The sequence below is a fragment of the Oncorhynchus nerka genome, linkage group LG26 (assembly GCF_034236695.1).
Source record: "Oncorhynchus nerka isolate Pitt River linkage group LG26, Oner_Uvic_2.0, whole genome shotgun sequence".
NCBI lineage: Eukaryota > Metazoa > Chordata > Actinopteri > Salmoniformes > Salmonidae > Oncorhynchus > Oncorhynchus nerka.
In genome coordinates this window covers 16,476,410-16,500,965 of record NC_088421.1, presented here as the reverse complement: position 1 = coordinate 16,500,965, position 24,556 = coordinate 16,476,410, and the positions used below count along the sequence as shown (strand labels likewise).

The 24,556-nt window shown below is 46.1% G+C and overlaps 1 protein-coding gene across 7 annotated transcripts in view; it reads right to left on the bottom strand.

Annotated features, from left to right (window-relative positions):
• Nucleotides 1-2,788: 2,788 nt before the first annotated feature.
• LOC115110405 (myocardin-related transcription factor A-like) overlaps nt 2,789-24,556 on the bottom strand; it is a 48,786-nt gene continuing 27,018 nt past the window's right edge. For 4 of the 7 annotated variants that reach the window (XM_029636023.2, XM_029636024.2, XM_029636027.2 and 1 more), the window contains 14 exons: nt 13,464-13,519; nt 13,239-13,314; nt 12,798-13,013; nt 9,275-9,555; nt 8,882-9,135; nt 8,593-8,758; nt 8,040-8,492; nt 7,115-7,927; nt 6,780-6,989; nt 6,557-6,673; nt 6,065-6,214; nt 5,869-5,958; nt 5,662-5,719; nt 2,789-5,559 (listed from right to left, as the gene is read on the bottom strand). In XM_029636023.2, coding sequence (XP_029491883.2) covers nt 4,967-5,559; nt 5,662-5,719; nt 5,869-5,958; nt 6,065-6,214; nt 6,557-6,673; nt 6,780-6,989; nt 7,115-7,927; nt 8,040-8,492; nt 8,593-8,758; nt 8,882-9,135; nt 9,275-9,555; nt 12,798-13,013; nt 13,239-13,314; nt 13,464-13,519 — 3,533 coding nt within the window. In that variant the 3' untranslated portion in view covers nt 2,789-4,966. Of the gene's footprint in view, nt 5,560-5,661; nt 5,720-5,868; nt 5,959-6,064; nt 6,215-6,556; nt 6,674-6,779; nt 6,990-7,114; nt 7,928-8,039; nt 8,493-8,592; nt 8,759-8,881; nt 9,136-9,274; nt 9,556-12,797; nt 13,014-13,238; nt 13,315-13,463; nt 13,520-22,818; nt 23,338-24,556 lie in introns of those variants that run through there. The other 3 variants (XM_029636025.2, XM_065010157.1, XM_065010158.1) reach the window with 2 other exon arrangements.

The following is a 24,556-nucleotide window of genomic DNA, read 5'->3' as shown; positions in this document are numbered from 1 at the left end:
TAAATGTAAATAGCAGCAGTAAAATAACAATAGCGAGGCTATATACAGAGGGTACTGGTACAGAGTCAATGGGCGGGGGCACCGGCTAGTCAGGGTAATTGAGGTAATATGTACATGTAGGTAGAGTTAAAGTGACTATGCATAGATAATAAACAGAGAATAGCAGCAGCGTAAAGGGGGGGCAATGCAAATAGTCTGGGATAGGAGTTAGGTTAAAGGGTTAAGGTTAGGGGAAGGGTTCGCTAACATGCTAAATACTTGCAAAGTATCTCAAAAGTAGTAAGTAGTTTCAAATGAGCTAAAATTCTAAAGTTATCCATGATGAGAATCGAACACGTAACCTTTGGGTTGCTAGACGGTCGCATTATCCCACCCATTCACCCGGATGGACCATCCACCCTTCCTCCTTTTGTTTCTTGCCTTATGCAAACATACCAAACGCAACAATTCATACTAATTTCAGTCTCCAGGCTTTACATTTACTATCTTACCCCTAGTCTGTGAGACCAGGCTGTGTAGATAAGGGAGACCATGAACACAAAAGGGACTGCAGTCAATAATGAAGGAAATGAATAAATCATAAAGCTATGGGAGAGGAAAAGAAAGAGAGCAAGAATAAGACAGGACGGGACAATGAAAGAAGGAGCAGGACGAATGGAAGTGAGGAAAAAAGGAGATTGATGTTTCCAGAAGGAAAGACGGAAGCAGAACTGAAGGAATTGAACATGAGAGAGACAGAGAAAGACAGACAGCACTAGATTAAAAAGAGACAGACAAGAGCGACAGCAAAACCAGAGCGCTGACTAAGAGAGAGATAAGCCCACCACATGAGGAACCAGCATTGTGATTGTAATACTGCCGATTGATTGTTAACTGTGCTGCAAGAATGGGGGGCCTTGAGGGGTGGCTGAGCCTGAGGGGAGGGAGCAGAATAGGGGGTTTGAGACAGGCAACAGTCTGGCACAACAGTAAGGGGCGATTGGACTGCAGTCGGAGGATATTGAGCATTTCAAACCTCCCTCTCGACACATGCTCTCCCGCACACACACACACACACTCTGCAAGCCAGCGACAGCTCCATCAATCTCATTGGCTCAGTGTCTGCACACAGCAGCTGTCAGTGCACAGGCAGGGAGGTCCCAGGCTGCAACGACAGGCTTAAGAAAAGGGAGAGAGAGGGAAGTGTGTGGATGGAAAACATGGAGGACGAAGAGAAATAGATAAGAGCAGACACGGGTCAAACAACTGACATATACAGGCGCCGTGCTCCGAGTGGCGCGGTGGTAATGTAATGGTCTGTGGATGGCTGGACACCCTGTCTAACTGCAGAGGGGCATCGACAGCTACCTCAGTATATTAGATGGATGGGCTCCATCGATCTTCCATTTCACCGTTTCATAAACTCAATTAAATTTGAGCACTCCTGAAGAGCTGCATAGTCCCCCTGCACTGCTATTCTCAGGCACCCTTTACTTGAAGGTCACATCACACCCTGGTGGCCAGAAGAGGTAACGCAGGAAAGAAAAAAGCATTTGGTTCCCTTCCAAGTATGTACTGTACCTCCGTCAATCAACTCAATTTGCAGCTCTACCTCTACAGGACTCTTTTATCCCCAATAATGTCAACCAGATGACAGATTGTCATTTGTCAAATTAATTCCAGAGAGAGATTACTTCAATCCCCCAACAATGGCAGGTAGGTACCCCCCACCACTTCATAAAACAATAGTGACCCTAATCAATATGTATGGTTTAAGAGGGGTGATCTGTGATGGAGTAGTGGGTGGGGTTGGACAGCACATAAAACCTGATGGACTATTTCAGAGCAGAAAATGAATTAAATGCGGAGGAATTCATTGCGATTGGATGCATCCGGAATTACTTAAGTGGGATGGGGTGGCGGGGGGGTCTCGAGTGACATTTTCAATTAGTTGGCAGAAGTACCTTACTCAATACTCAGAGACCTGCACACTATTGTTTCAGCTTCAATTACAGTCAGGAATAAAGTAGCAAGAGGAACTGGAAAGACGGGACACTTCACTGAGAAAATAAAAGCTTAAAAACAGATGAACTTGGCTAATTGGCTGGGAAATGATGTGGGATTCCAGATTGGTTCATTAAATGAAAGGGACAATATGGGAGGGGCTAGAGGAGAACTAGAGAGCTTTCAAAGAATCCTTTAATGGTTCCTTAAAACGTTTAGGGGAAAAAAAATATGAACTGCTTATTGAAAGAGTTCAGTTTTGACAAGCGTCCAGAAGCCCATTGGATCTTCATTGAAGAGGTAAGGGAAGAGGACGATGGCTGCTGTGACTGAGGCCTGTAAGGTTTTTTTAAATAAAACAATGTATACAAAGATGATACATGTGATCTACATAACATGTGGAAAATACCAATACCAATTGTATATACACCTTTGTGTTTCTCCTCATCAGTAAACTTGATGAAACACAGACAAAAGAAAGTGAGCACATGAAAGTGGGCAGTTGCAAAGCAGGGTCTATACCTATTGGCCAGTTGTAATACAGAAGTTGTAATACAGAAGTTGTAATACAGTAGTTTGGTCATTCTAGGGCAGGGATCAGCAACTAGATTCAGCTGCAGACCAATTATTTCTTGAGCAGAAGGTCAGGGGGCTGGAATATATTTACAAATATTTGACAAAACAGCTGTAATCATTTCAAACCTTGCATACATTTGTATGTGAACACATACTGTATATCTCTTATGCACGGGAATTCTTCGGAACTGACTTCCAAAATTAAAATAACTTGAAGCCGATTTGCTCGTGTTTTTAGTCTTTTATGTCCAACAATAAAACAATTATATATTGTATTTTGTTTTGCTCAGAAAATTTGGGGGGCCAAATAAAATCACCCACTGGCCAAATTCGGGACAAGGGCCGCCAGTTGGAGAAACGTGCTCTACGGGGATTCTGGTGCTAAATGATTACTTCACAGTATCCGCTTTTTCAAAATGTTCATCTCCAACCCTCATTCCATGCTGTGGCCCCCAAACATCCACGTTGCAAACCACAAGTTATACAATTTAATTTAATCAATTACTTTTCTAAAAGAAAATACATAATAAAATGTCCAAATCACGAAGAAGCCCAACCAGTTTCCCTCCCCCGAGCAATCCCCAAATCCCTCAAGTTTTGACAACTTAAAATGGAGCATTTCAGAATCCCTAATACAGCAGATCGGGGCTGACTGGTCTACAATCCCTCTACCATGGGATTGCACCAGTCAGGCCACCATGAGGGCAAAGTCAAAGAGGAGGATATACTGGACAGAAACTGCCTGTCCGCCCCCACCACAAACACACACACAGGAGAAGTGAGAGAGAAGCATATCTTGAATGCATGTTTGTGGTGATATGAAACAAGCCATAAAAAGGATAATACATTCAAACAAGCAAGCGATGCTTGAGCCTGTGCACATGTGTGTGCGGTGTTGTGCGAGTCTGAGGCCGTGCAAATGCAGGCTGTATCACATCCGGCCGTGATTGAGAGTCCCATAGAGCGGCACACAATTGGCCCAGCGTCGTCCTGGTTTGGCCGGGGTAGGCCGTCATTGTAAATAAGAATTTGTTCTTAACTGACTTGCCTAGTTAAATAAAATAAAAAATGGGTTTTCTAACTCCGGATACAGAGTTCACACTGTTGACAGAATTTGTCACAGTAAACCATGTACTGTGCATTATAATACATTTTCAGTGTCTAAATTGGTATATCACAGCAAGAACTTATAGGGAGGACTTTATCAAAAAATGGTTTGGCAAAGGTACTGATACAGTACATATTAATAATAATACAATTGTGATGTTAAGGGGCACCCAAAATAATAACACAGCATTCGTGATTCACCAATGCGGCTCCTGGTTCAGTAGGCATCACTATAATTGATGGAGTATACACTACAGTATACACAAAACACGTCATCTCCGCTTACTTAATTGCTTATATAGGTTCAAATGAAACAAACATTTCCATCTTTGCAATCGCTTAACCCTAACTTACTTTAGCTACAGTACTGGCTGACATATAGTTCTGCACGTCTATGAAAATGAACCTATGTCCAAGGGAGATCAAGTACACTACGTAGCAGCAATACCTCTGTTAAAAAATGCAGGTTCTCATTTTGATCAAATATATCAAATCCTATCACGTCTGTCATAATGTTCGAGAGCAATATCATTAAAGCTAAGAGAGTAAGACCACGTGTTCTAAAACATAAAATCATGTTTCCTGGCATTTTCAAATATATTCCAAAATACACCCCATATTATGGGCAAAAATACAGTATAGTCAAATATCACTGTCTGTGTGTCTCTCCTCTGTACCAGGCTCCTCCTGCAGTTCTCCTACTCAGTCAGAGCTGCGGTCACCAGACTGCTACACTGGAGCCACGGTCTGACACCTGCATGCATTCATGCTAACAAACAGCTATTTGATTCTCCTTCACCTTGGCTTCCCTGATCATCTCCTCTAAAGTTCTCATGAAAATAAGTAGGTTGTGTTCTTTTAACCCTAAATCTGCTAGACAGATGTGATTATCGTCTTGTTCTCACATTACTGGTTCAACATTGTTACAATATCTCCACACTATTACCATCCTAATACTACTAAGGGCAATAATAAACGTAGACAATAGTCTAGATGGGTGGCTACGGTAAGCTGCTGACTGGCTCAGATGAAGGAGCATCATCAACTACGGTCCACCGGGTTTGTTAACAAAGGTATTACTGTATAAGCTACGTGTGTAAGAGGGCCTGCCTTATAGAACGTAAGGGTTTGCACATAAGAAATCTATCAAAGTGTTATTCAGTAAGAGGGACTGAGTTCAGAGTGCAGTAGAGCCTGTGTGTTGTTGAGTCGTTGTACCGTACGTTGAGAAAAGAGAGAAAGAGTTTGACAACGTAACATCAGCATCCATCCGTGTGGATGACACTAAGACTGTCCAGGGCTATAAGCAGGAGTCCCAGTGGAGCTGCAGGTCTGAACTGTCCAGAAAGTCTGCTGAGAAGACGCTGGGGGGAGTGTGGGGGCCCAGGGGACCCAGTGGGGCGAGCCCTGCAATCTCGTTGCTCGCCCCTCCCATGGTGATATCCAGCCAATCCATGCTATCCAGGGCATGGTCTCCGAAGCTCAGGCCAGGGGGGTTGGCCGTGTAGCCCGACAGCTCATAGGTGTCCATGGGTGAGGATGTGTGGTCCAGGATGCCGGGGGTGCTCAGCATTTGACTGTGAAGGTCGTCGATCAGGGTCAGGGGCCCGCCAGGCTCCACTCCCAGGAGGGGTTTGCCCGTGGTGCTCTCCAGGAAGTCCTCCAGACGTCCACTTCCGGTGTTGCTTACGTCCTGGTCAATGGTGGCCGGCGCCTGCAGCTCCTCTTCCCCTGGGCTCGGCTTGGGGGTCTCGGGTTCGGGGGGGGTGGGGGGCGAAAAGTGGAGTTGAAGCTGGAGAGGGGAGGGGGCCTGAGAGCGGGAAGGGGAAGGGGTGTTGGGGCGCAATCGCGCCAGGGAAGGGTCGGGCGCTGGTTTGAAGGTGGCTGAGATTTCTGGGAGAGGAGGAGAGAGAAGAAATGTCAACCAGTAAGAGACAAATATTGAATCAGGAAACCAGGAGGAGCTCTCCTTCTCTATCGGCATTCAACACTCACCTCCTGTCTGAATCAGGATGTCGAAGAGGTCGTCCATATGCTGGGTGGATCCATTATCCTGGGAGCAAGACACAGGGAGAATAGTAAGTCCTGACACAGCCACTGAGTTGAGAGGTGAATACAGAAGAGACTTGGCATGGTTGTCCATAATGAGACCTCTGAGACACAAACATAGAAACAGAAAGACAGCCAGGTGGCGTGGGTTACCTTGTCATCCGGTGGGTTAGGGGAGGGCGTTTGTTTGGGAGAAGGAGGGCTGAACAGGGGTTCATGGTCAAGACCGGGACTCAAATCCTCCTGATGGAAATAGAACAATGTTCTCATGTCTTAAATATGTATACTATTAACTTGTCCGTTTAGAGAACCGCAACTACAGTACAAGTTTTAACAAGTTCACAATTACCGTTTGAGCTGGAGGAGAGGGGGAGGCGTCTTTTTCAGAAGGGGAGGAGTCATCATTGGGGAAGAAAGGCTGGAGATTGGGCGGGGCAGAGAAGGAGAGCGCGACCCCTGGGGAGTGATTGGTTGACACCTGCAGCCCCGCCTTCTGTCCCTAAGCAAAATGGGAGATAAATCTTAATTAGCTGAGATGCAAATGAGCTGAAAGATTCATTCTTTAAAACATAAATCACAAAGATGAGGTATATCATTACAGTAATTACCAGAATAATAATCACTATTACATTGCCTTAGTTATCAGCTCTTACATATCAAGGATGCTGTCAGTGTATTACAGGGTTTACATCATTAATTCACATAACACAGGCGATTATTGGATTCACCGAGGCAATTCTAAATGACTCTCTCACTTAATGGGACATTAGCAACAAGCCAGTCAGTTGACCGCTGTTCAACGGACATCCTACAAATCAGGCTTTTGGAACCTTTCCCTTACCTTTCTGGTTGTCTGTTTCACGAGGCCTGGTTGAGTTTTCGGTTTTGATTGGTTGTCACTGCTGGACAACTGAAGAGGGGATTGGCTGGGCAGCTTGGTGGGAGTTGACTGCAGTCTCTGGTTAGACCAAGGAGAGAAAAAGCGTGAGAAGAAAAGTAAGCAGCACAAGGAGTCCCTAAACAAAAATATTAGGTTTGAGTGAAAGAGGGATTTAAATGTTTACCTGCAGTATGATGCGATTGGATGCTTTGCCCTGTGGAGTGCCTTGTGGCGTTTCATTCCCTTGGCTCTCGGCACAGTGATTGGTCAGTGCGATGAGGAAATGGTTGCCGTTGCTGTCTGTCACCAGGGTAGGTGTGGAGTGTGTCTTGAGGAGATCCAAGGGGAAGGAAGTGGTGGAGCACGACTGCTGATTGAGGAACATCTGAGACACCTGGAAGAGACCAAAGGCATTAGTCAGTGAGAGACACACACAAGGTGACACACTGACTATTTTGACTGGGATCACATTTGTTTTGCTGTCACTGTCTGCAGCTCTTGTTGTGACTAGCCATTGACCTGTTGTGACTTCAGCTGCTGTGGTTGTTGTTGTGCCTGCAATATCTGCTGATGTTGATGCTTTGACTGTAACAGCTGTTGGTTCTTTGATTGTATCTGCTGCTGTTGTTGAGACAGTAGCTGTTGCTGCTGCTGCTTGAGCTGTTGCTTGTGGGACTTCTTCTTCCTCTGCTGTGACCGGTGTTTCTGCAGATTCTGCTGGTTCTGCTGTAGGAGCAGCTGCTGCAAGGCCTGCTGCTGTGCCAGCTGCAGCGCGTTGATCTGCTGCATCTGCTGTAGCTTCAGCTGCTCGAGCTGCGACCGCTGCTGCGCCTGGATCTGCTCCAGCTGCACCTGCTGAGGTGGGGCTTCCAAGGACGGCTCCACGGCCTCTTCCACATCCCCGACCTCCTGCTTGATGGTCATCTTGGTGACCTCCATGTGGCACTGGGAAGGAGTCGGGGAGCGGGCAATGGGGCAAAATGTGGAGGGGATGCTGGGGATGTCTGGGGGCTCTTCCTTCACCCTGACAAGGCCCAGGGGTTCTGGGGGGGCGTCCCGGCTCCCTCTCTTGCCCTGTTCCAGCTGGACGCGGAGGGTCTCCACCAGCCGCTGTTTCTGTCTTAGCATGCACGTCAGCGCCTCGATCTGCTTGTCCTTCTCCTGCAGCATCTGGTCCTTGTTCACAGACGGGGGTGCTACTTGCAAGCGTTTCTGCAGAGCAGCCATGGAGAACAGGCAGGCTGTTGGGGCCGAGAGGCTCAACTCCTCTTTGATAGTGCCAAGGTGCTGTGGGGAGGGATGGAGGCTTAGCTGGGTGAGTGGAGAGCTTACCTATTTGGAAAGAGAAAAGTAGTCTCAAGATTCAAACTATAAAACCGGATATCTGGGCACTATAAAAACATATATAAAAAAAAAAAAGCAAGGATATAGAAAGGAGACCTACCATCTCCCCAAATGAGTCTCCATTACAGCTCGTCTCGTCTGGGCTCATCCCAGCTAGCGAGCGGTCCGAGGGGGCAGGAGAGACTGGCGGGGAGGAGCTAGTGCTGCCAAAGTGCATGATCTGCTGTGGAGCAGTGGTCATGAACGGGAAGGTTGCCAAGGTTACCACACCTGCTTCTCCTGATTGGTGGACCCCAGAGGACAGGGCCTGGTGTTGGGAAAGTTGCTGTTGTTGTAGTAGTAGTAGTTGTTTTTGTTGTTGTTGTGTTGGGTGGTTGGTTTTGGGAGCTCCGGCCCCAGACCCTGTGGCACCCCCTGCTGTTGTAGTTGTTGCACTACCACCACCACGACTGTTCTGCTGAGCCTGGTAGTTCCTCAACCGCTCGATGAGGTCATTCTTGGTGCCTGATACAGGCAAGCTCCGCAGTTTGAGCTCATGCTTCAGTTCAGCCACCTGGAGGACAAAAGAAGGTGTCAGAATGTGAAATGTTTAGACACACAGTTGATTTTGTCAACACAGTCAACTCTTGATAAATGCAACGGCTTTTACTGACCTTCAGGTCGTCCAGGTTAGGAGGCAAAGAACCTGGTGTGGCCCCTCCCACATGTGTAACATTCTGCCGGCTTGGTGCACTTTGACTGGAGGAGGATGTCGAGGGGGCGGGTACAGCCGGAGAAGGAGAGGGGCCATTGGTGGGAGGTGGTTGATCTGTTAGTGGTCTGGAGAGAAAAAAAACGAGAGTCAAAACGATGATAGGATACAGGCTGGAGTTGATGGCTATGTGAAGCAGTTGTATACACACACGCGCAAACACACACTCACTCACTCACTCACTCACTCACTTGGGTGGTGCAGGAAGGATGGTGTGGTAGTTGTAGTGTTGCTGCTGCTGGTTGAGGATCTGCAGCTGGAGGAAGAGCTGTTGCTGGTGGAGGATCTTGGCGTAGGTGGAGTCCAGCTGAGGGGGCGGTTCGTGGTCGGCCTTCTGGTCCGGGGGGATGTACTGGTGGTACTTCAGCTTCCTCACCTTGGGCTTGTTGTCCTTGGGCTTCTTGGATCGCTGAGGGGGGCGCTCTGAGGTGGGCTTTGGCTGGGACTGCAGGGGGAAGAATCATTGAGACGTGGTGGATTAAACACTGGACTAGTCTACTGTTAACAACAGAAGTAATGCTAAACTAATAATACAATGGGCTTTGGTACAATACTCAGAATTAGCCGTGACAGCTGCCACTAACCTTGATCAGTGCAGGGCCGGTTCTCAGAACTGCTGTCCCATTGCTCAACTTCACTGGTTGGCAGGGCCCATGGAAGGGAGGAAGAGGAGGGGGTGGTGGAGGAGGAACCTGAGTGAGAAACTGTGTGGGGGTGCTGTTGCAAGCTAGGGCATCAGGGGGAGAGGGCAGAGGGCCGTGGCCCAGCGGAGACTCCTGACCAATGGGCTGCTCAGGAGAGAGAGTATCATTACTGTCCTCATCAAAGGAGGATATCTCCCCAGCAACCTTGGGGAAGTCTGTCTCTGAGGGAGAGAAAGAGGGATGAAGAAGAACAAAAGAGTGAAAAGAGAGAAGAGGGGGAAAAGAGGGAGATAAATAGTTAAAGTAGAATAATGAGCCACCAGTGACAGTTCGTACAAAGCAACAATCTGCCTTGTCATCGTTGTTGTGATGCAGTGTGAGAGAGCCATGTGAAAAGAAGCCTTTGTGTTAACATTAGCCGTGCCATCATTCCTCTCAGCAGCCAGTCAGTCAGTTAATCAGTCAGTCAACATCAACAGAGGTTCCTGCAGTGGAAGCAGGAGGAGGTGGAGGCCTGCTGGGCCCGGGGCTTTATCATCACATTGTATATGGCTGGTACATCCCCATGCCTTTGACAAAGACCATTATGGATCTTTTATTTACTAACGGCAGGCAGGCAGTTGGAGTGCTCAGCGAGCACCGTTGGCTATTAATTTCCCATCAGTGGGAGATGATGAATAACCAATATGGGGTTTGATTCATTCTCTTCCTGAACCAATCATGTGATGGCTTCCCCTTTGCACCGCCGTGTGTGTGTGTGTTTGTGTGGCTGAGAGTGTGGAAAGCATGTCCCTGTTCTCTGTGTGGGTATGACTGCCTGTAATTTGATTGTTGTTATTAAGAACCACCGACTGCCAGGGCAATCCCCTGAGATTGAACCATGCTGGAACCTGACGCGCAGACATGTTCACGTTCATCTTCACAGCAATCAATCTAGTTTCCATCATCTCATTTATCTCACGGTTTAACAGAACAGTAGAGAATACCTGTTACGTGATCTCTGGTGTGGCAATGCATTTCCTTTACATTTAATCCAACCAACTGTGCCAAGTCATGTCTTGATGCGTGCACAAACACGGCCACACACCCACACACAAACGGACACTCTCACATTTTATAGTGACGTGTGAAATTGAAATCAACATGTTTCTGTGAACCGTGAATGCACAAATGCGAACAAACATTAGTATGATTAATACAAATGTGCACCCATGAAGGGCCCGCAGTGGGGAGGTTGGTCCCTGTTCATCAGAAAGTCATGCATTTACAGTATGTGTGTAAATACATATCTAAGGTTAACAATGATATCTCCATGCTTGGCAGCAGCTTAGAAGCATCTGAAGGCAGACAAGGCCCTTCTAGATGGGCATGGTGGGAGAACACCAACTTGAACATCAATATGTTCATTTTGACTGGAGGAGATGGCCAGGAGGGACAAGCAGAGGTTCTCACGTTTAACACACATACAGTGCATTCACAGTGCATTCACAGTGCATTCACAGTGCATTCACAGTGTATTCACAGTGCATTCACAGTGTATTCGGAAAGCACTCAGACGCTTGACTTTTCCACATTTTGTTACGTTACAGACTTATTCTAAAATCTCATCAACGTACACACAACACCCGATAATGACAAAGTGAAAACAGGTTTTTAGAAATGTTTGCAAATGTATTAAACTTAAAACAGAAATACCTTATTACATAAGTATTCAGACTCTTTGCTATGAGAATCAAAATTGAGCTCAGGTGCATCCTGTTTCCATTGATCATCATTGAGATGTTTCTAAAACTTGATTGGAGTCCACCTGTGGTAAATTCAATTGATTGGACATGATTGGGAAAGGCACACACCTGTCTATATAAGGTCCCACAGTTGACAGTGAATGTCAGAGCAAAAACCAAGGCATGAGGTCGAATGAATTGTCCGTAGAGCTCAGAGACAGGATTGTGTCGATTCACAGATCTGGGGAAGGGTACCAAAATATTTCTGGTCCCTAAAAACACAGTGGCCTCCATCATTCTTAAATGGAAGAAGTTTGGAATCACCAAGACTCTTCCTAGAGCTGTCTGCCCAGCCAAACAAAGCAATCGGGGGAGAAGGGCCTTGGTCAGGGAGGTGACCAGAGTTCCTCTGTGGAGATGGGAGAACTTTCCAGAAGGACAACCATCTCTGCAGCACTCCACCAATCAGGCCTTTATGGTAGAGTGGCCAGACGGAAGCCACTCCTCAGTAAAAGGCACATGACAGCCCGCTTGGAGTTTGCCAAACGGTACCTAAAGACTCTCAGACCATGAAAAACAAGGTTCTCTGGTCTGATGAAACCAAGATTGAACTCTTTGGCCTGAATGTCAAGCGTCATGTTTGGAAGAAACCTGGCACCATCCCTAAGGTGAAGCATGGTGGTGGCAGCATTAAAAAAAACAATTGAATCCATTTTAGCTGTATCGTAACAAAATGTCAAGGGGTCTGAATCATTTCCGAATGCACTGTGCATACACACACACTGAGACAGACACAGATGCACAGTATTAATGACGTGTGACTGGGTCCGAAGTGAGCAGAGTTCATATGAGATTTTATTCAGTACCTGTTCCTGATGACCTTCATATAGAGTTTCACTGGGTGGACTATTTTTGCTTATTCAGCAGATGTTCACGTCACGCTAATGAGCAAATTAGTGAATTGTGGCAATTGGAAACATGGGGCTTGTGGAATGGAGGACTTCTTACAATAACCTGTTTGATGCTGTTGAAATGATAGAATAGTGTAGTGATCATGAGAGCTAATTTGCTAGTGTGGCTACATAATATAGAGTGGTACTGTGCCTGCTTGATACTGCTGCTTTAGTTACCTATGATGGCCTGCTTGATGCTGCTGCTTTAGTTACCAATGATGGCCTGTTTGATGCTGCTGCTTTAGTTACCTATGATGGCCTGCTTGATACTGCTGCTTTAGTTACCTATGATGGTCTGTTTGATGCTGCTTTAGTTACCTATGATGGCCTGCTTGATGCTGCTGCTTTAGTTACCAATGATGGCCTGTTTGATGCTGCTGCTTTAGTTACCTATGATGGCCTGCTTGATGCTGCTGCTTTAGTTACCTATGATGGCCTGCTTGATGCTGCTGCTTTAGTAACCTATGCTGGCCTGCTTGATACTGCTGCTTTAGTTACCTACGATGGCCTGTTTGATGCTGCTGCTTTAGTTACCTATGATGGCCTGTTTGATGCTGCTGCTTTAGTTACCTATGATGGCCTGTTTGATGCTGCTGCTTTAGTTACCTATGATGGCCTGTTTGATGCTGCTCCTTTAGTTACCTATGATGGCCTGTTTGATGCTGCTGCTTTAGTTACCTACGATGGCCTGTTTGATGCTGCTGCTTTAGTTACCTATGATGGCCTGTTTGATGCTGCTGCTTTAGTTACCTATGATGGCCTGTTTGATGCTGCTCCTTTAGTTACCTATGATGGCCTGTTTGATGCTGCTGTGCACAGGCAGGATGTTCTTGTGAATGAGCTCCATGGGGCCGGGCCTGTGGGAGATCTTGTCGTTGAGGTCGTCAGCCAGACGGGCCCTCTTCAGCTGCAGTTGTTTGGCCTGGAGGGAGGGTTCCACCGACGTCTCTGAACACACAGCACACAGCGGGTTAGCCAGCCAACAACCATCAGGCACGTGATCTTTATCAGGGAACCAGGAAATCAAAGCTGTGAGTTTCAACATCAATGCTTAAGTAATGATGCAGATACGAAGGTACAAGCACACAGCACAGCTACCAGTTATGGCACTCAATATCAGCTAATGGAATGGAAGAGCAAACAATTGAGGGAATCTATTTTGTAGCCTACATTTTTCAGGTGCATCATCCTATGGCTCAGGGAGGGGGCGCTGTCTGAGAAACTCACCCTCCAGAATGTGCATCCTGACCAGCTCCGACCTCTCCGGCCGACTTCGGATCTTCCTCTTTAGGTAGTCTTCAGTCTGGGAGAGGGGAGAAGAGGAAGAGAAAAGAGGAAGAGAGAAGGGGAGAAATGATTCACTTTTTAACCAGTTCACCGTTGAGGGTCAGTTTAAAAGTGTTCATCTGACAGACACCACAAAGAGTGAGAGGAGTATGAAGAGAAACTCACCCGCGCTCGCTCTAAACTTCGTCTCTGTTCGTGGAAGGCAGCTGGACTTTTCAGCGCTGGAGAGAGAGAAGACATTAACAGGGCAAAGTGTATGTTTCATGCTGATGTTAAAAAAACAAGTGGCTAGAAACTTATGTCCTCATGTACCAGGCAATGACTTCGTAATGTACTTTACATTTTACACTTGAGTACTCAACACCAATAGCATATCAGTATGCCTCTAGTCATGCATGAGTCAAATAGCAGGTTTCCATTTTCATGGTCTGGCATAGTCACAAGGTGGGAATGGAATGGAGACATCGAAGGGTTCTCCTGAATGTGATTTTCCACTGTTTGAGAATTACTCCAGCCAATAGATGTTGCGTCCCGGTCTATAGAGTAATGCATGTATTGTATATTGAGCTATCATATGCAGTACCTTGTTTCTGTGGGGAGAAGTGACATGTAACCTGCTTCTGCAGTCAGAGCAGACAAGAGACAGCGATAAAGAGAGTGCTAGCTAGATTGTCAGTCACACATTAGCTCTCCCCCCCCCCCCCCCCCCCTACAATGCACAGTGTGTGTTCTGACCGGGCGGGTCAGATCAGTTGGCCCCAGGTCAGCCTCATAGTACCAGCACAAGCCTCAGTTCACCCCGTTGAGCATGAGCACATCACTGTAGCCCACATACCCCTAGGACTCTACCCCCGTGCCCCCTAGCCTCCTGGACGGGTACATGACCGCCTCGGGCGGTGCGGTTCCAGCGCGCCTGTCTGTCAGTGAGGAGAGAGGACCGGGAGGGCGATGATGAGGTCAGAGCCAAAAGCCCCATTTATCTGCGTGAGCGCCCGCATCACCGGCCTCCAACCCCCTCGCTGCTGACACACTGCCCTGCTGTTAGGGTACAAGAGGGACTGCTACGTAGCAGTTATAACATCTAACGGTCCTGCTACGCTACAGCCATCTCAAACGTTTGTTTATTCTTCCTCGGGGGTTGATTTGAAAATCCAACTATTGTAATGGAAGGGGGCGGCTCTCAGGGGCTGTGGGTGTTTAAGTGAGAAAGACAGAGGAGAGCCAACCAGTAAAAAGCACAGCCCCCTTTATTATCGAGGCATTGTGCTGACAACATCAAAGAGCCATTCCAGGATCTGAAGTCAGGAGGCCTTTGAGAGTTAGGTGTTATCCTGAGTCATTTATATCTGGTTGAAGTCTGAGTTGGGTTTTTATAGTGGAGTTGAACCTGGGTGTTTGTCTGTGCAACTAACTGTACACGAACCCCACTTTCACTCTCTTTTTTCACTTCCTGTCTGGCTTCCTCCCGGCTTCCTCCTAGTCACAACACCCCATTATGTAACCAAGATGTATGGGCTGAACAAATTGACCCTCATTACACCTTCTAATTGAATTTAATGAAAGATAATAAAACAATAATTGCTGTTGCTCTCATAGCACCCTAATCTTCGTTAATTAGATATTCATTGTTGAAAGTGTTTTCTGAACCTTCCTCCACCAAATAATCAACCAACATGACTGCGAAAAATACATCTAGCCTCTTGAGCAAAACACTGTACATCCTGACCACTTGCCACTGAAGAAATGTACATGGTGAAAGAATCCTTCTCAGTCCTTCCCTGCGCTCCTAAATGGACTGACTGTGTCTGTATCTGTGGCTAAGCTTACGAACATCATGGACCGTGATGGATTTATGCATCCAGAATAACGAGAGTCACCTAAGTGCATCTGCGAGCGTGAGGACGAGTGTTTCATGCATGGTGGTGTGTGGATCACGTCTTCTCTGCAGTTCTACTAGTAGCAGCGCGCAATGTCTTAAAAGTGGATATAAATAACATGTAAGGTAAGATATCTCCAGGTCTGCTTATTATAGCCCAGTTTCACACAGTGTGACACAAACACACCCTTACACCACAGCCGGCTAACCATGCATGCAGTCGCGCAAATATTGTTAACGATTCCAACCATGAGAAAAAGTCATGATTGTTATTTAATTCGATACACGGTATGTGATTTCACTCGCTATAACAGCCATCTAATAAAAACAGCTCATGTCAATCATATAAAACAATAATCAACAGTCATTAAACTGTCCAAAATGGACAATAAAATATCTATTCTATTTTAAAGGTCATTTTGATTCCTGTAATTGAAGGCTTGATAATACGTTTCATTGTTATCTTGAATTAGACAAATGCTTTAAATTGCAAAAATCTAAATGTCTCTCCACAGAGACATGAGTGTGTGCGTCCTGAATATGCTTCACTGCATTCTAGGTTAGAGCGTATACGCTATGGAAAATCCCATTATCTTGACTTAGTAATTCATTTTCATACACTCGTAACAATGTGCGTAAAGAAAACGTATGACTGTTAGCCAATGTCCTAGAATGTTGTGTTATCAACCCAACAGTGCACATTCAGGCTAATGTTTGTCTGGACAAAGAGCCAATTGGCTGAACACTATTAATACAAAAGTATGTGGACACTCCTTCAAATAAGTGGACTATTTCAGTCACAACCGTCAGCTGGACTCTGGAGCAGTGGAAATGCGTTCTCTGGAGTGATGAATCACACTTCACCATCTGGCAGTCCGACGGACAAATCTGGGTTTGGTGGATGCCAGGAGAACGCTACCAGCCCCAATGCATAGTGCCAACTGTAACGTTTGGTGGAGGAGGAATAATGGTCTGGGGATGTTTTTCATGGTTCGGGCTAGGCCCCTTAGTTCCAGTGAAGGGAAATCTTAACGCTATAGCATACAGTGACATTGTAGCCGATTCTGTGCTTACAACTTTGTGGCAATGGTTTGGGGAAGGCCCTTTCCTGCCCCCATGCACAAAGAGTTCCATACAGAAATGGTTTGTCGAGATCGGTGTGGAAGAACGTGACTGGCCTGCACAGCACGTGTCCACATACTTCTGGTCATGTAGTTACGTATCTCTGAGGTGGTGAGTAGAAATGTTGCAGGCCTCCGATTGAACCAGTCCTGCGGTCAGCAGTGATCAGAGGAGCCTGAGACTGAGCATCGCCCCTACAGTTAACACTCATTTAGCTCTTCTCTATTTCTGTGGTTCAAACAAAAACATTGCTTTTTCATGAGACCACTTCCTCACTGCTCTCTGATTGGATGGAGTGGTGCAACCCTGGGATTGCATAAAACAGAGAATGTGTCCCAAATGGCACCCTATTCCATACAACGTGCACTACACCAAAAATATAAGAGGGAATGAGAGGAAAGAGAAGTGGCTGTCTGCACACTGACAGTACCAGCAAGGAGGACCTATTTTGAAGTGATACTCAGACCTAGAGGTTAAATATGTATTCAGGAGGGAAGCGAGAGGACGAGGGGTAGCGAAAGAAATAGTCAGGAGACATGATGACTCACCTGTCGTCAGGTGGTCGTTTAGCAGACCAATGCCTTTCCTGTGACTGCTACTCTTTCCCTCTCCTATTCTCTGCCATCTCCTATTCTCTCCTGTTCACTACCATCTCCTATTCTCTACTGTTCACTGCCATCTCCTATTCTCTGCCATCTCCTCACACCCTCTCCTCTCCTGTTCACTGCCATCTCCTATTCTCTACTGTTCACTGCCATCTCCTATTATCTACTGTTCACTGCCATCTCCTATTCTCTACTGTTCACTGCCATCTCCTATTCTCTGCCATCTCCTCATACCCTCTTCTATTCTCTGCAATCTCCTCACATCCTCTCCTGTTCACTGCCATCTCCTATTATCTGCCATCTCCTCACACCCTCTTCTATTCTCTGCCATCTCCTCATACACTCTCCTATTCTCTGCCATCTCCTCAAACCCTCTCCTGTTCACTGCCATCTCCTATTCTCTGCCATCTCCTCACACCCTCTCCTGTTCACTGCCATCTCCTATTCTCTGCCATCTCCTCACACCCTCTCCTATTCTATGCCATCTCCTCACAACCTCTCCTGTTCTCTGCCATCTCCTCACACCCTCTCCTATCCTCTACCGTTGTTTGCCATCTCCTCTTACCCTCTCCTATTCTCTGCCATCTCCTCACAACCTCTCCTCTCCTGTTCTCTGCCATCTCCTCACACCCTCTCCTATCCTCTACCGTTGTTTGCCATCTCCTCATACCCTGTCCTATTCTCTGCCATCTCCTCACACCCTCTCCTGTTCTCTGCCATCTCCTCACACCCTCTCCTGTTCACTGCCATCTCCTATTCTCTGCCATTTCCTCACACCCTCTCCTGTTCACTGCCATCTCCTATTCTCTGCCATCTCCTCACACCCTCTCTTATTCTCTGCAATCTCCTCACACCCTCTCCTATTCTCTGCCATCTCCTCACACCCTCTTCTATCCTCTACCATTGTTTGCCATCTCCTCATACCCTCTCCTATTCTCTGCCATCTCCTCATACCCTCTCCTGTTCTCTGCCATCACCTCACACACTCTCCTATCCTCTGCCATCTCCACACACCCTCTCCCCTACTGTTCTCTGCCATCTCCACACAACCTCTTCTCTGCCATCTCCTCACACCCTCTCATATTCTCTGCCATCTCCTCACACCCTCTCCTATCCTCTGCCATCTCCACACACCCTCTCCCCTACTGTTCTCTGCCATCTCCACACAACCTCTTCTCTCCTCTTCTCTGCCATCTCCTCACACCCTCTCATATTCTCTGCCATCTCCTCACACCCTCTCCTATTCTCTGCCATCTCCTCACACCCTCTCCTATTCTCTGCCATCTCCTCACACCCTCTCCTATTCTCTGCCATCTCCTCACACCCTCTCCTATTCTCTGCCATCTCCTCACACCTCTCCTATTCTCTGCCATCACCTCACACCCTCTCCTATCCTCTACCATCTCTTCACACCCTCTCCTATCCTCTACTGTTCTCTGCCATCTCCACACACCCTCTCCCCTACTGTTCTCTGCCATCTCCACACAACCTCTTCTCTCCTGTTCTCTGCCATTCCTCACACCCTCTCATATTCTCCTCACACCCTCTCCTATTCTCTGCCATCTCCTCACACCCTCTCCTATTCTCTGTCATCTCCTCACACCCTCTCCTATTCTCTGCCATCTCCTCACACCCTCTCCTATTCTCTGCCATCTCCTCACACCCTCTCCTATTCTCTGCCATCTCCTCACACCCTCTCCTATTCTCTGCCATCTCCTCACACCCTCTCCTATTCTCTGCCATCTCCTCACACCCTCTCCTATTCTCTGCCATCTCCTCACACCCTCTCCTATTCTCTGCCATCTCCTCACACCCTCTCCTATTCTCTGCCATCTCCTCACACCCTCTCCTATTCTCTGCCATCTCCTCACACCCTTTCCTATTCTTTGCCATCTCATCACACCCTCTCCTGTTCTCTGCCATCTCCTCACACCCTTTCCTCTCCTGTTTTCTGCCATCTCCTCACACCCTCTCCTGTTCTCTGCCATCACCTCACACACTCTCCTATACTATTCTCTGCCATCACCTCACACCCTCTCCTATCCTCTACCATCTCTTCACACCCTCTCCTATCCTCTACTGTTCTCTGCCATCTCCACACACCCTCTCCCCTACTGTTCTCTGCCATCTCCACACAACCTCTTCTCTCCTGTTCTCTGCCATTCCTCACACCCTCTCATATTCTCCTCACACCCTCTCCTATTCTCTGCCATCTCCTCACACCCTCTCCTATTCTCTGTCATCTCCTCACACCCTCTCCTATTCTCTGCCATCTCCTCACACCCTCTCATATTCTCTGCCATCTCCTCACACCCTCTCCTATTCTCTGCCATCTCCTCACACCATCTCCTATTCTCTGCCATCTCCTCACACCCTTTCCTATTCTTTGCCATCTCATCACACCCTCTCCTGTTCTCTGCCATCTCCTCACACCCTCTCTTGTTCTCTGCCATCGCCTCACACCCTCTCCTATCCTCTGCCATCTCCTCACACCCTCTACTATCCTCTGTTCTCTGCCATCTCCACACACCCTCTCCCCTACTGTTCTCTGCCAATTCCTCACAACCTCTCCTCTCCTGTTTTCTGCCAATTCCTCACACCCTCTCCTCTCCTGTTTTCTGCCATCTCCTCACACCCTCTCATGTTCTCTGCCATCTCCTCACACCCTCTCCTATTCTCTGCCATCTCCCCACACCCTCTCCTATTCTCTGCCATCTCCTCACACCCTCTCCTCTTCTGTTCTCTGCTATCTCCTCAAACCCTCTCCTCTAATGTTCTCTGCCATCTCCTCACACCCTCTTCTCTACTGTTCTCTGCCATCTCCTCAAACCCTCTCCTCTAATGTTCTCTGCCATCTCCCCACACCCTCTTCTCTACTGTTCTCTGCCATCTCCTCAAACCCTCTCCTCTAATGTTCTCTGCCATCTCCCCACACCCTCTTCTCTACTGTTCTCTGTCATCTCCTCACACCCTCTCCTCTCCTGTTTTCTGCCATCTCCTCACACCCTCTCCTCTCCTGTTTTCTGCCATCTCCTCACACCCTCTCCTCTACTGTTCTCTGCCATCTCCTCACACCCCCTCCTCTCCTGTTTTCTGCCATCTCCTCACACCCTCTCCTCTCCTGTTCTCTGCCATCTCCTCACACCCTCTCCTCTCCTGTTCTCTGCCATCTCCTCACACCCTCTCCTCTACTGTTCTCTGCCATCTCCTCACACCCTCTCCTCTACTGTTCTCTGCCATCCCCTCATACCCTCTGCACTCTCTCCAACAAGACCCTGGCCTTGTTGCTTAGTCTGGCCCCATGCAGAACTTTGGTTCTCTTCTGATCAACGTAAGAAAAAAGAAGTAAACATAACAGAGAAGCAGCAATAGCAGATATAATAACGTTGAGCAATACACCCCAACAAAGCTGCTACTGTGACTGTCTAACACTGTTGCATTTTAACCACTCGGAAAGCACAGTAAAGAAAGATTCTAACGTATCAAGGCTGTTAGTGGTGGAATGAAATGCAAGCCTTTTTTTGTGTTGGCCGCACATTGAATTCAATCCCGCTGCACACAACACTGTGTGCCGTTTCACTTGTTACCAGCAAAGGTTCATGGAGAGCCCAGGGATGGAAGACTCAAATGACTACTCTAGCCAAGTCTGACAGCCACTACACACATCGGTCTGAACAGAGTGTGACTAAATTCAACGGCACCCTTTGTCTCAACATTACTAAAAGGAGTAGATTACAATTGGTATCTTCTCTAATACTCCAAAAGCATGGACAATAGGCATTGTTAAATACTTGTCTAAACGCTAAGGTAGTCTGTGTCAAACCATAAGACTTACCCCTTGTGTGGTTCCCTACAGAACACGGAAAATGTGAGAAATGTATAATAGTGTTCTGTTCCTGTAATACTAGGCAGTGTACTGTAAATATGAACAACTTGTAATGCATAGAGAGTAACGTTAGTACATGTGCATTTCCTTTACTGGGCCAAATAGGGATTTGAAAGTGAAGAGAGAAAGCGTTCTATTGGCGGTTCAAAACCCTGACTGAGGAGGATCGTGCATCCTCAATGAATGAAATGCCAAAAGAAAAACATGTCTGCTACTGGTTTATTACTCATAAACCCAATCAGACTGAACCCATTCATGTCCATAACGGAAATGTATAATTTCCTTTGGTACACTTGTTCTCTGAGCTTACTGACAGACATTTTTTACCGGCCAAAGCATTTGTCTACAATATGAGGTTTTGATATTGTACTATATTTAGCCTTTGGACACATGGGGTTACTGTCTTGTTCAAATGATCAGATCTTAATTTTTGGTACTGTATATACAGTGCCCTCTGTAATTACTGGGACAGTGAAGAATCTTTTCTTATTTTTGCTAGGTCGTCATTGAAATGAAGAATTTGTTCTTAAATTACTTGCCTAGTTAAATAAAGGTAAAATAAAAATAATAAAATCTGTTTAGAAATTACAGCACTTTTTGGACCTGAAAATAGCTGTACAGTGACGCTCCCCATCCAACCTGACTGAGCTTGAGAGGCTCTGCAAAGAAGAATGGGAGAAACTCCCCAAATACAGGTGTGCCAAGCGTGTAGCGTCATACCCAAGAAGACCCAAGGCTGTAATCACTGCCAAAGGTGCTTCAACTAAGTACTGAGTAAAGAGTCTGAATACTTATGTAAATGAGATATTTCCATTTTAATTTAGAATAAATTGGGGTGTTGTGTAGATTGATGAGGGAAATAATTGTTTTAATCCATTTGATAAAAAGGCTGGAACGTAACAAAATGTGGAAAAAGTCAAGGGGCCTGAATACTTTCCGAATGCACTGTATATTTGCACATCTGCTCGTCAAACATCTCATTCCAAAATAATGGGCATTAATATGGAGTTGGTCCCCCCCTTTGCTGCGATAATAGCCTCCACTCTTCAGGAAAGGTTTTCCACTAGATGTTGGAACATTGCTACGGGGACTTGCTTCCATTCAGCCACAAGAGCATTAGTGAGGTCTTGTGGCTGATGTTGGGTGATTAGGCATGGCTCGCAGTCGCCATTCCAATTCATCCCAAAGGTGTTTGATGGGGTTAAGGTCAGGGGCTCTGTGCAGGCCAGTCAAGTTCTTCCACACCGATCTCGACAAACCATTTCTTTATGGACCTCGCTTTATGCACCGGGACATTGTCATGCTGAAACAGGAAAGGGTCTTCCCCAAACTGTTGCCAAAAAGTTGGAAGCACAGAATAATCTAGAATGTCATTGTATGCTGTATCGTTAAGATTTCTCTTCACTGCAACTAAGGGGCCTAGCCCGAACCATGAAAAACAGCCCCAAGAACATTATTCCTCCTCCACCAAACGTTACAGTTGGCATTAGGGCAAGCAGGGAAGAACTTTGAAGAACTGACTTGTTGGAAAGGTGACATCCTATGATGGTGCCACGTTGAAGGTCACTGAGCTCTTCAGTAAGGCCATTCTACTGCCAATGTTTGTATAGCTGTTTATGCTCAATTCTATACACCTGTCAGGAACGATGCACATACTTTTGTAAATACAGTTGAATTCGGAAGTTTACATAAACTTAGGTTGGAGTCAATAAAACTTGTTTTTCAACCACTCCACAAATTTCTTGAAAACAAACTATAGTTTTGGCAAGTCAGTTAGGACATCTGCTTTGTGCATGACAAGTAATTTTTCCAACAACTGTTTACAGACCGATTATTTCACTGTATCTCAATTCCAGTGGGTCAGAAGTTTAAATACACTTAAATACAAGTCGACTGTGTCTTTAAACAGCTTGGAAAATTCCAGAAAATTACATCATGGCTTTAGAAGTTTCTGATAGGCAAATTGATATCATTTGAGTCAATAAATTAGCCTTATTGGAGGTGTACCTGTAGATGTATTTCAAGGCCTACCTTCAAACTCAGTGCCTCTTCGCTTGACATCGTGGGAAAATCAAAAGAAATCAGCCAAGACCTAAGAAAAAAATCCCAGAACAGCAGCAAAGAACCTTGTGAAGATGCTGGAAGAAACGGGTACAAAAGTATCTATATCCACAGTAAAACGAGTTCTATATCGACATAACCTGAAAGTCCGCTCAGCAAAGAAGAAGCTACTGCTCCAAAACAGTCATAAAAAAGCCAAACTATGGTTTGCAACTGCACATGGGGACAAAGATCGTACTTTTTGGAGAAATGTCTTCTGTTCTGATGAAACAAAAATAGAACGGTTTGGCCATAATGAGGAAAAAGGGGGAGGCTTGCAGGCCGAAAAACACCATCCCAACCGTGAAGCACGGGGGTGGCAGCATCATGTTGTGGGGGTGCTTTGCTGCAGGAGGGACTAGTGCACTTCACAAAATAGATGGCATCACGAGGATGGAAAATTCTGTGGATATATTGAAGCAACATCTCAAGACATCAGTCAGGAAGTTAAAGTTTGGTCGCAAATGGGTCTTCCAAATGGACAATGACCCTAAGCAAACTTCCAAAGTTGTGGCAAAAATGGCTTAAGAACAACAAAGTCAAAGTATTGGAGTGGCCATCACAAAGCCCTGACCTCAATCCTATAGAAAATTTGTGGGCAGAACTGAAAAAGCTTGTGCGAGCAAGGAGGCCTACAAACCTGACTCAGTTACACCAGCTCTGTCAGAAGGAATGGGCCAAAATTCACCCAACTTATTGTGGGAAGCTTGTGGAAAGCCACCCAAAACATTTGACCCAAGTCAACCTCTTATGGCGGGGGCAGTATTTAGTAGCTCGGATGAATAAGTTGCCCAAACTAAACGGCCTGCTCTTCAGTCTCAGTTGCTAATATATGCATATTATTATAAGTATTGGATAGAAAACACTAAAGTTTTCAAAACTGTCAAAATATTGTCCGTGAGTATAATAGAACTGATATTGCAGGCGAAACCCTGAGGAAAATCAAACCAGGAAGTGGCTTCTATTTTGAAAACTCCATGTTCCATAGCCTGCCTTTGCTCCATTTTAAGGGATATCAACCAGATTCCTTTTCCTATCGTTCCTCAAGGTGTCAACAGTCTTTAGACATAGTTTCAGGCTTTTATTTGGAAAAAATGAGCGAAAAAGATAACATTGCGTCATTTTATGGCCGGGTGCCAGCAGTGTTTTATATGCGTAACAGAGTTTGGGCAGCCATTGCCTTTCCCTCTCCTACTGAGAAAGACAGTTGCGGTTGATATATTATCGATAACATATTTTAAAAACAACCTGAGGATTGATGATAAAAAAACGTTTGACATGTTTCTGTGGACATTACGGATACTATTTGGAATTTGTCTGAGTTGTCGTGACCGCTCTTTCTTGTGGATTTCTGGACATAACGCGCCAAACAAACTGAGGTATTTTGGATATAAAAATAATCTTTATGGAACAAAAGGAACATTTATTGTGTAACTGGGAGTCTCGTGAGTGAAAACATCCAAAGATCATCAAAGGTAAACGATTAATTTGATTGCTTTTCTGATTTTCGTGACCAAGCTACTTGATGCTAGGTATACATAATGTTTGGTTGAGCGTTCGATAAATTTACACAAATGCTTGGATTGCTGTAAAGCATATTTTCAAAATCTGACACGACAGGTGGATTAACAAAAGGCTAAGCTGTGTTTCGCTATATTGCACTTGTGAT